At 36.7% G+C, this 10862-nt stretch overlaps 2 protein-coding genes across 2 annotated transcripts in view; one reads left to right on the forward strand and one right to left on the reverse strand.

Moving 5' to 3' along the window:
* LOC100181437 (exosome component 10-like) overlaps positions 1-3209 on the forward strand; it is a 3866-nt gene extending 657 nt beyond the window's left edge. Inside the window, exons 2-6 of the mRNA XM_026837622.1 lie at positions 66-268; positions 599-752; positions 989-1166; positions 1437-1582; positions 1800-3209. Of these exons, the coding sequence (XP_026693423.1) occupies positions 66-268; positions 599-752; positions 989-1166; positions 1437-1582; positions 1800-3101 (1983 nt within the window). The 3' untranslated portion in view covers positions 3102-3209. The remainder of the gene's footprint in view (positions 1-65; positions 269-598; positions 753-988; positions 1167-1436; positions 1583-1799) is intronic.
* Positions 3210-3641: 432 nt separating this feature from the next.
* LOC100183806 lies at positions 3642-10571 on the reverse strand. Its single transcript, XM_026837623.1, has 30 exons — positions 10034-10571; positions 9672-9785; positions 9492-9605; positions 9310-9423; positions 9130-9243; positions 8947-9060; positions 8585-8698; positions 8405-8518; positions 8252-8356; positions 8096-8203; positions 7818-8045; positions 7455-7622; positions 7200-7328; positions 6896-6992; positions 6782-6837; positions 6573-6703; positions 6467-6512; positions 6343-6398; positions 6190-6288; positions 5799-5927; positions 5598-5740; positions 5156-5285; positions 4790-4881; positions 4693-4736; positions 4572-4627; positions 4428-4520; positions 4243-4353; positions 4081-4196; positions 3918-4029; positions 3642-3851 (listed from the first exon to the last, which is right to left on the reverse strand). The coding sequence occupies exons 1-30, from the start codon at positions 10569-10571 to the stop codon at positions 3774-3776; spliced, it is 3663 nt and encodes a 1220-aa protein (XP_026693424.1). The 3' UTR covers positions 3642-3773.
* Between the last annotated feature and the right edge of the window lie 291 nt (positions 10572-10862).

The following is a 10862-nucleotide window of genomic DNA, read 5'->3' on the forward strand; positions in this document are numbered from 1 at the left end:
TAACAACCTTAAATCTTTTAATAAATAATTTTGAATAATTATTGCAAAGAGGCCTTGTAGAATAGGCTGTTTTGAAATCTAAAGCAGAATCTGTTATTTTAGACAACTTAAGTGAAAATGAAGGCAATTCACTCGCTATATCCAACCTTATACAACAAGTACGACATTCTAAAGCTGGAGACTTAGCAATATATGATCATCCGTATAAATATGAACTTCAACATTTTAAACCTTTGTCCTCACAACTGGAAAAACCAACCCCTGTCAAGTATGTAGTTTATATGAGTGTGTGGATTAATGAATGTAACTTATTTACTCTTGCGTGGCGAGGCATATTGACAGTCGTTATAATACGAGTGTTCTGTTTTATACACTTTGTGCCTGCTTACGAGTTACTACGTATGTAACTTTGTGGGTTTTCGTTTCAAGAGGATTTTTTAGGTATGCTGGCTGATAATTTAGACAACCCATAAATGCTTTCGTGAAACCTTACAAATGAAAATCGTATCTTACATATGGACTGCCATGTTTGTATTGAAACTGCCGAGAGATTCCAAGTTTTCATCTTTTTAATATCATCCCTTTTATTTTCACACAGGTATGGCCCAATAGATCCAGATTCCTGTATATTTGTTGATCAAGTAAATGCACTACATAAGTTAATGGATGAACTGAAGGAAGCATCAGAGATAGCTGTTGATTTGGAAGCTCATTCATATCGTTCGTATCAAGGAATAACTTGCTTGATGCAGGTTCGTTGTTGGGCGATTATTTTATTCTCGCATGGCAGGCGTTATTCACTAGAACAAAATGGATATCCATGAATATATATACGTTTTCAGGTTATTTTTTTGTCCAGCACCAAGCACAATAGTTAACCGCCTGCCTATAATTCAGAAGTTACCTGTTCAAGCCTTATTACTATTGTGTTAAAACCTTGAAAAAACACTCAAATATTTAGATTAAATGAGTAAAACTTGATTTCCAGTTGTCCACACGAACGAAAGACTACATTGTTGACACAATTGCATTAAGAGCGGAATTGAATATTTTGAACCAAGTTTTTGCAAATCCTAACATCATTAAAGTTTTCCATGGAGCGGACTCGGATATTATTTGGTTACAACGTGACTTTGGGATTTATGTTGTAAATCTATTCGATACGGGTAAGCAGTTATGTTCTTTTGTAGATCAAGGTGATTTGCCATAGTGGTTAGCGCTTGCCCTGAACCAAGAGGTAGTGGGTTCATGGCTTGTCGCTGCCACCCTTGTGGGCATATGTGTCATCAGGCAAGACACTTGTTGGTAATTGCTTCAACCCAGTGGTCACTAATGGGTTGTCTAAACTCTGTCAGCTGTCAGCCATACAGATAAACAATCCTCATGAGATTTCATTTTGTATTTCTGCTTTTATGTAACTTCATCTATTATACCAGGTCAAGCAGCAAGAGCATTAGGCCTTCAAAGACATTCTCTTGATTATCTTCTTACACATTATTGCAATGTACAAGCTGATAAAAAGTACCAGCTAGCTGATTGGAGGATTAGACCTTTACCTAAAGAGATGCTTCTATATGCACAGGTGATGGTTTAATGATGGAACGAATAAATATTGCTATTAGTGGAGAATCTTTAAACAATTAACAACGCTCTTTTAAAGTCGCTGGGCGGCAGTTATATAATTCTGTTAAATTTTTTGGGCTGAGAAAAGAAAATGAAAACAGAAATGTCTCTTCTTTTACCCTCTTATATTATAATGTTATGTTACAAAACATTGTAATTCTATTTTTCTTTTATAGGGAGACACTCATTACCTGTTATATGTATATGACATGATGAGGTTGGATCTCGTTAAAACTGGGGATCCTGGGTTACTGCACAAAGTAATTGATAAAAGCCGTGATATCTGTTGTTTAAAATATGAAAAACCGATCACTAATGACACCTCTCATCTTGTTCTGCTGGAAAAACATAAAAGAAGGGGAGGAAAAAAAGATTTCAGGCCGCAGCAAATAGAAGCGCTGAGGTTGATATTTGCATGGAGGGATGGACTCGCTAGGCAGGAGGATGAGAGTTGTGGGTATGTGTTGCCCAACCATATGCTGCTGCAGATAGCGGAGATATTACCACGTGAAGCACAAGGTGTTCTGGCTTGTTGTAACCCCATCCCACCATTGCTGCGCCAACATGTGTTGGCTGTTCATCAACTTGTAGTAGAAGCAAGAAATAAGGTGTTTAAGTCAGATAATGGAGGGCTGGAGAAAGTTGAAACCAGGTTCCCAGCCCCAGCTAAGTTGGAAGATGATTATTCAAACTTATTGCACTGCCCACATGATTTATCATTTCAATCACGCATGGAAACTGATTCATCAATGAATATGGAAAGTTCGGAATCAAAGTATTCGTTGGTTAAGAATTCAAGCTTGTTGGGAAGTTTTAGTGAAGATGGGAATGTTTCAGATGGCGACAAATCATTGAATATTGTGAGCACGCAAAGCGAGGTAGCGACTCCGGAGATAAAACAAAAAGTTGAAAGGATAAATAAAGAGGGTTGGAATCCTTTCCTTATCTACATGCCTACTGATGAAGCAGATGGGAAGGTAAAGAGAAGTTTGTCGGAAAGTGATGCCAGTCAAAGACTTACCCTCAAAAATATGCTCTCGGGTAACTTTGTGTGGAAACTGAAGAAGCTTCCCGGACAGGAAGAGGAGAAAAAGGTCGTCAAAGAAGAGCCGAAGACGTTCGGGAAGATCCTTGATGTTCCATCAGATGCGTATCATGATACTCAACGACAAACACAGGTTTTGAGGAAATTGGTCAAACAACGTGGTGGTTTGAATAAAGGTCTAAACACTCGGCATTCTTCAAGTTTGCCGGAAACACCGGTTGGTTCGTTACGTGAGAGAGTAAGTGAGTTTGTGCCCGACCATTACAAGGGTCGGAAACGAGGTGGCTATCATTCACCTCGTGGTAAGAATGTACAAGCTAGCCCACAAAAGCGACCCTTCACCCCACACGAGTATACGGACGGCGATTATAAGAAGTTCCAAAAGTCAAAACCAAGGGGTGATTTTAGAAAACGGAAATTTAAAAGAAACTAATTTGTTTGGTTGTATTGGGTAAAGACTGTAAACTTATTAATGCTGCTTAATTGGTTTATCTGCATTGAATTATCTGGTTGCTTCTAAATACAAAGAGAAACAGCGCGTTTATTGTGTTATGTTGTTTTAAAATAGAAAACAAAAAGCTGCAGTATTAATATCTATAATAAAACTGCGGTATTTGAACAATAGTGGTAGCACAGGAGTTAAGGGTTCAAGGCTGAATGTAGCCATTTTGATCGTGTGTGTCCTTGGGAAAGATGTTTAAATGTAGACTATTGCCCAAGAACACACACAACCAAAATGGTGGCAAGAAGCTGTAAAACAGGTATAGTATGAAAAGATATTTAATTTAGAAACGTTGAGCTTCTGCCCAAACCTCTGCGTCACGGCGCCACAGCATCGTGTTATAACGACTGTCGCTGCCCATCCACGCAGGGATAAAGCAAGTCGTTCATGGACCACCTATTTATTTTCGCGGGTTGGCGCAACGACAGTCAACCCTGCTTAATCAAAACACACCAGGAACAGGCCAACTAATAAACTTTAAATAATTATATTATTGCGCAGCATAGGTGGTTCGAACAACAATTAATAATATTCAGCGATGTTTATGTCAAAATAACAGTGACAATGTTGAACATTACATCATATTAGAACAAATTAAAATCTTCAACAAATAGAGTTGGCATAAAGATTCGCTTCATGATTGTGATGTAACAAACACTTGTAAAGTAACTCGTATTGTTCCTGATGAATAATACATTATGACATGACGCATTAAGCCATCACATATTATGACATCACACACCCTACCATTGTGATGAACAGTTTCAGATCACGAACGATGCGAAAAATGTCAAATTTTGATTCGGACTCGATTCTTTCAATTAGTTGGGACAATGCCACCATTGTTACGCTTTCCCAACTATAAACAAACTATTATGACATCATAATCAACACAGTATGATGTAATTACCTGGTTACCACGACAACCCTCGAAAGGTTTTCAAAAGATTGTCGGAAAATATTTGAAATTTGAATCAAATCTTCAGCGCTCCTCATTGTTTCCAAAAATGTTATTGCAACTGTGCGCTAAACATACTTTGGTTAAACAATCACAACTAAGTTATTAAATTACCGTGGTATTATTCTTTCTTATTTTTATTAAATTCGCATCAGGTTTCCATTCCAATGATGTTTCTCCCAATATTTGTTTCAATTTACCAGCAAGTCCAAAATCTTTCAAACTCTGTAACAATTAACAACACTACATCACAATAAGGTTGATGACATCATAATAGGGTTGATGACATCACAACAGACCTTTGTTTTGTCACAACTGATAATCAAATCAGGATTCTCAACAAAAACTTTTGTCCAAAAGTTTTCAACTTTTTCCACAGGAGTCAGGCAAACCTGCGATCATAGAAACAATATACCATGTGCTGACTGTGATGTCATAATTACCGTTGTTGGTCCACAACCACCGGTTAAAGTCACTGATGCGTGAACTTCGTGCTTGACTGAACAACATTGATAAAGTTGATTGTAATGTAACAATATATGTCACCAAGGTTACTATAGTTACCTGTCTTTTGAAGAAAATCGAATTCTCGTTGAATCCTGGTTGATCTGGAAAGTAATTTACCAATTAACGATTTAAATAAGTTAATTAAAGAAACAACTTTGATTCCTCCTGAGAATCTGCTAGATGAAGGTCAGTGTTGCCAAGGTGGTGTTGTTCAACTAATAACTGGTGGAGCAGAATGTATAATTCCTGGAATGTGCAACACTGGTTAAATACAAACATAAATATGAATGAATGTAACTTGGAAAACGACAGTCGTTGGTATTCTGTCTTATGCACCTCATGTTTGCTTACGAGTTACCACATATGTAACTTCGTAAAGAATTATTTTTTTTAATTCAGACAGCCCAGTAGTGACCACTGGGTTGGAGCTGTTAAGTATCTTGCCCAAGAACTGGAAGAATACACATATCTACAATGGTGGCAGCATCTAGCATTGAACCCAATCCTTAAAGCAACATACCAGATTTGCGAAGAACGCAGCGTTTAGTTTTCTGAGTTGAACAACATGTTGAAAAATGTTGATTTGATTTTCACGTTTTAAACAACGAGTAAGTTGTTGATAAGCGACAAACAATGAAGTTGCTGAGTCACTGAAACATTGTGATGTCATAGTGAAAGTAATAACACAAGCATTTTAAAATACAATAGCAAAGATCAAATTAATTAAAACAAAAAAGGAGGGAATTGTCAACAAAATATTCTGTTACTTGTGCTAGGCAATAGGCATATGTAAATTTTTGCTGCTAAAAAATCTGAAAAAAACATTCATTAAAAATACGGTACGGGTAAAAATTTCTTTTGTAAACAGTCAACTACAAGGGTGGCTGTTGAACCCAACATATTACATTGAGTTGATGATATTTAAGAGAAGACAATCACCCATTGTTACAATTGTTACATACCTTCCGTACACAATGACTGACGAACGATCGGGAAGTTTTGACAAACTTTCCAAAACTTTGTTTGAGAACCAAACAAATCTACTATTGATGATGTCACAATCAGACCAATTGTTGAACTGAAACAGTTTTATCTTACGAGAAACCTAAAGAAAAACATAAATAATTATAATAAACAAACAAAAATATAATAAATAAACTTACACTTTCATATTCACTTGTCTGGTTCGAAGCCTCAATTTCAACGATCGAAAAATATTTGAAACATTTTTTCTCGACTGTTAAAACTTTGATGCTTCCATAGGTTGCAATAAGTCTCACTCCGGGGTAAAACTGGAAACAAGAATAACATAATATTAGAAATTGAACTTCCTGAAAAATTATTTTTGGGCATCGATATAACATTATTAGTATTCTGCTTTTGCTGTTACCAGTCATGACGTAATATAGGAAATAGTCGATTTTTGCAAAAGAAACTTTCGTATAATAAAGAGCTAATATAATATCATGCATAGTAGCAACAGGAGCATATTAATAATAATGTTATTTCCATGCTTAATTGCGACAATCACTTTTATTGTTACATCACAATAACCTTTTCGTTTTTTTCCGGAAACCCAACAATCACCCGGCATTGTTGCATCATAATCGATTCCCACAACTTCAAACAATCGACACGGCTCGCGATAAAAACCTGTGTAAAAATATTCGGGGTAAATATAATTGGGGTAAAAGCTAACCCATTTACCTGGGGATTTCCCTCATTTACATACGCCCCTTCTAATGTCTCGGACATTATCTTGACTGAAAAACAAGTTCGGGTATTAGAACAATAAACATGGAAACAAAATCACAAAGTAAAAAAAACTTACAAATCTTATTCGGGCCAACGTTTTTCTTAAAATCTGCTTTTTTCGGCTGGAAGAAAAATTTGACATAAAAGATAGAAATAACAATTAAACATATATATAGAAATACCATATCCACAAATTGAGCCATGAACCCAAAATTGAAGTTAGAACTCAACTCTTCGAATCGTTCCAAAAGTTTGTTTTTCTCAATATTGTAACTGACATAAACATCTTCAATATATTCATACAAAACATCATCTAGTGGGAAATATAAAAAAGTTTGATTTAAAATTAGATTAAAATATAAAAAAATTAATTTAAATTTAATTTTTTTACCCTTGAACGCTTTATTGCGGTGTTGACCAACAGTTTTATCAACAACAGGTTGTCTCCTGTGGAAAAAATAAACTCGCAACACTGGTGAAGTATTTACCTGGAAACACTGCTTACCTGACGAAGTACAACACTGTTGCTATGACAACCAGTAATAGAAATCCAATAACGCAACTCAGCGCGATAATAATGGTCAATTGTGTTGAAGATGAGTCTGTTGTTACATCATATTAATACAAACAAACAGAGCCAGAGTATATTGCATTCACCACATTAATCAATGAGGTTCTTTATGTTTGACAACTATGAGTGTAACTGTATTTTAACAATGTCACCCCAGCTTTTGTGTGAAGCTTAAAAAAAGTTAGTCCTATGAATAAGTGTGAATATGATGTCACAAGTGTGATTATGAAGTAAATACCTGATATTTTTGTTGCGCAATCCTCCCCTTCATATCCCTCCACACATTGACAATGATAATGAGCCCCACTACTTGTACACGTCCCACTGTTGTAACATTCTATCACTTCACAAGGATCAACAAGGTTTACTGCAAAATATATTTCATACCTTTAGGCAGTTAGGGGTTATGGGGGGATTATTTGTTAGGGGTTAGTAGATAACATAATGAAAAGATTCTTCACCAATAACTTAAATAAAACATTCAAACAAATGCCTGGTTGTTCACAAATATAGCCCATTGTTTCATCACAATCCCCGGGAAGCCATCGTAATTCCTGGCTTCCTGATTGGCTGACCATCTTCAAACAACTCCCTATGACATCACTTCCTGTTTCACTCCAGTATTGGAAGGTCATGTGACTTCCATCCAACCAGAACCAACCTGGAACCAACGACAACAACTTTTAAACAAAACAAACTTAAACCTGTATTTTGGCTCTTTCAGCAAAACAATTGCTAACCAACGTTTTAACGTCCCATTCAGGTCGTCTTTATTAGGGTGTGACACTTCAAAATATTAAAAATATGCCTGACAGCGACAGTATATATAAAACCAACTTAATTATGGTTATTTTACCATCGCTCGTTTTCTTGGCTCCGATCCACAGTTGCACCTCTTCACCATTATACATTGAACTTGTTTGATTTTCAATAACTTGTTGTGTTTGCAAATCTTTTATAATAACAAGCCCCGCTTGTTTGTTTAATTCACACAGATCGCTTGATCTGGAAAACGACGACAAACTGCTGGCTTGATAATTTATATGAAAAAGGTTTTCATTCAAATCATTTTCTTCAAATTTAGCTGAAACATCGACAAATAAGATAATGTGATTGTTGGAAATAAAAACAAACCTTCAGCACAAAGCTGTCCTGTAAAAGCAGGTTGACAATCGCAAGTAAAACTTTCAACAGCCCTCACACAACTACCACTGTTATTACATGGGTTGGGTTCGCACAGATCTGTTCATAACTTAGTTAAACAAGAACAAACAAACAAATGATTGTAACCTGTTTCACAATGATCACCAACATATCCATCTTGGCAAATACATCGATATCCAGTAGGTGCGTGGTTACATGTTCCATGGTTGCATGGGTTGGGTTTGCATAGATCTAACATCAAGTGTTAATGATGATAACAACTCATAAATATATTTTTACCTGCTTCACATATATCACCAATATACCCATTAACACATGCACAAGTGAAACTAGCCACCCCATCTGTGCAGGTCCCACCATTAAGACAAGGCGTTGAGGCACAGTCGTCTATGTCTGTTAAAAAAAATACTTTAATGCATTGCTAAGTAAACAGTTGAGATGGAAAAAAAAGTAAATTACTTGTCGAACAGTCAGCTCCTGTATACCCATTAACACATGCACAAGTGAAACTAGCCACCCCATCTGTGCAGGTCCCACCATTAAGACAAGGCATTGAGGCACAGTCGTCTATGTCTGTTAAAAAAAATACTTCAATGCACTGCTAAGAAAACAGTCATGATGGAAAAAGAAAATATATTTTTACCTGTCGAACAGTCATCACCAATATACCCATTAACACATGCACAAGTGAAACTAGCCACCCCATCTGTGCAGGTCCCACCATTAAGACAAGGCGTTGAGGCACAGTCGTCTATGTCTGTTAAAAAAACTACTTAATGCATGCTAAGTAAACAGTTGAGATGGAAAAAAAAGTAAATTACTTGTCGAACAGTCAGCTCCTGTATACCCATTAACACATGCACAAGTGAAACTAGCCACCCCATCTGTGCAGGTCCCACCATTAAGACAAGGCATTGAGGCACAGTCGTCTATGTCTGTTAAAAAAAATACTTTAATGCATTGCTAAGTAAACAGTCATGATGGAAAAAGAAAAAGTAAATTACTTGTTGAACAGTCAGCTCCTGTATACCCATTAACACATGCACAAGTGAAACTAGCTACCCCATCTGAGCAGGTCCCACCATTAGGACAAGGCGTTGAGGCACAGTCGTCTATGTCTGCAAAAAAAGGTTTAGTACTATGCTAGGTAAACAATTAAAATGGAAAATGAAAAAGTAAATTACTTGTCGAACAGTCAGCTCCTGTATACCCATTAACACATGCACAAGTGAAACTAGACACCCCATCTGTGCAGGTTCCACCATTAAGACAAGGCGTTGAGGCACAGTCGTCTATGTCTGTAAAAAAATACTTTAATACTACTGCTAAGAAAACAGTTAAGATGGAAAAAGAAAAAGTAAATTACTTGTCGAACAGTCAGCTCCTGTATACCCATTAACACATGCACAAGTGAAACTAGCCACCCCATCTGTGCAGGTCCCACCATTAGCACAAGGCGTTGAGGCACAGTCGTCTATGTCTGCAAAAAAAGGTTTAGTACTATGCTAGGTAAACAATTAAAATGGAAAATGAAAAAGTAAATTACTTGTCGAACAGTCAGCTCCTGTATACCCATTAACACATGCACAAGTGAAACTAGACACCCCATCTGTGCAGGTCCCACCATTAAGACAAGGCGTTGAGGCACAGTCATCTATGTCTGTAAAGTAATGGTTTAACTATCACCGATTAGAATGGCATTGCATATGGGCATTAATCCACATACACCCCACACCAAAACACTAAGAGATATTAGTTGTGTTTTGTTAGACAAAGTATTAAGAAGTAGTAAACATCATTGCTTTATCGCAGTTGTATAAAAGCACCAAGAGTCTCATTATCTTACATTTACAAAAACATATGTAGTTTATTGCATTAGCACATTTAAATACACATATCCAAACTAACCTTTCATACAAATCCAGTTCTTCTTATAATAATTATCATGAGTACCTCCCCACGTTCCCAATACATTGGTACAACTTCCATAAGAATCGAACCCGTACAAAATAACTCGACTTGTAGGATGGCTATGAAGTGGTTCGTATCTCCCACAATCATGATACCAGTTCTCGTTAGAACTTCCATTCACAGAAATGCCTGTCCCATCTCCCCACACCCAATCAGATATACCACCCTCACACTTCCCACCAACCCAATAACCCCGATCCCAACCACCCCAACCATCTTCATGCAAATCCAAACCACCAAGTTGGTTTGTAATCATATCTTGAACATCAGATGATTTTATATCAGCCAATCTACCGCCACCAGCCATACAAACTTGGTTTGCTTCATCGAAGTTTAAACGATCGTTTGCATTAATTGGGTTGTAGAAAGTGAATTCGTATTCACCATGGACAACAACTGCATCCGGCACTGTATAACAAGCAATGTTAAAACATAATTGGGGGGGGGGGATACCGTGAGCACCTAAATCCCACATTTTCTGATCGTGTTTTAAACAATTAACAACGGTCTATGAGAGTCGTAGGGATACGATTTTATACTTCTTTAAATGTTTTTTTTGTTTACTACTAAATGGGACGAAAAAATAGAATGACAAGGTGTCCCATTTTCCCCACTCTACTATATAACTTGTGGAGAAAATAAGGATACCCAAATTCTATATTTTCTAATTTTGTTGTTAACAATCAACAACGCTATTTTAGCGACGCTGGGCTACGATTATTCTTCGTTTACTACCATCGGACGAGAAAAGAGAACGATAACATGT

This window comes from Ciona intestinalis, chromosome 14 (assembly GCF_000224145.3).
Source record: "Ciona intestinalis chromosome 14, KH, whole genome shotgun sequence".
Lineage (NCBI taxonomy): Eukaryota > Metazoa > Chordata > Ascidiacea > Phlebobranchia > Cionidae > Ciona > Ciona intestinalis.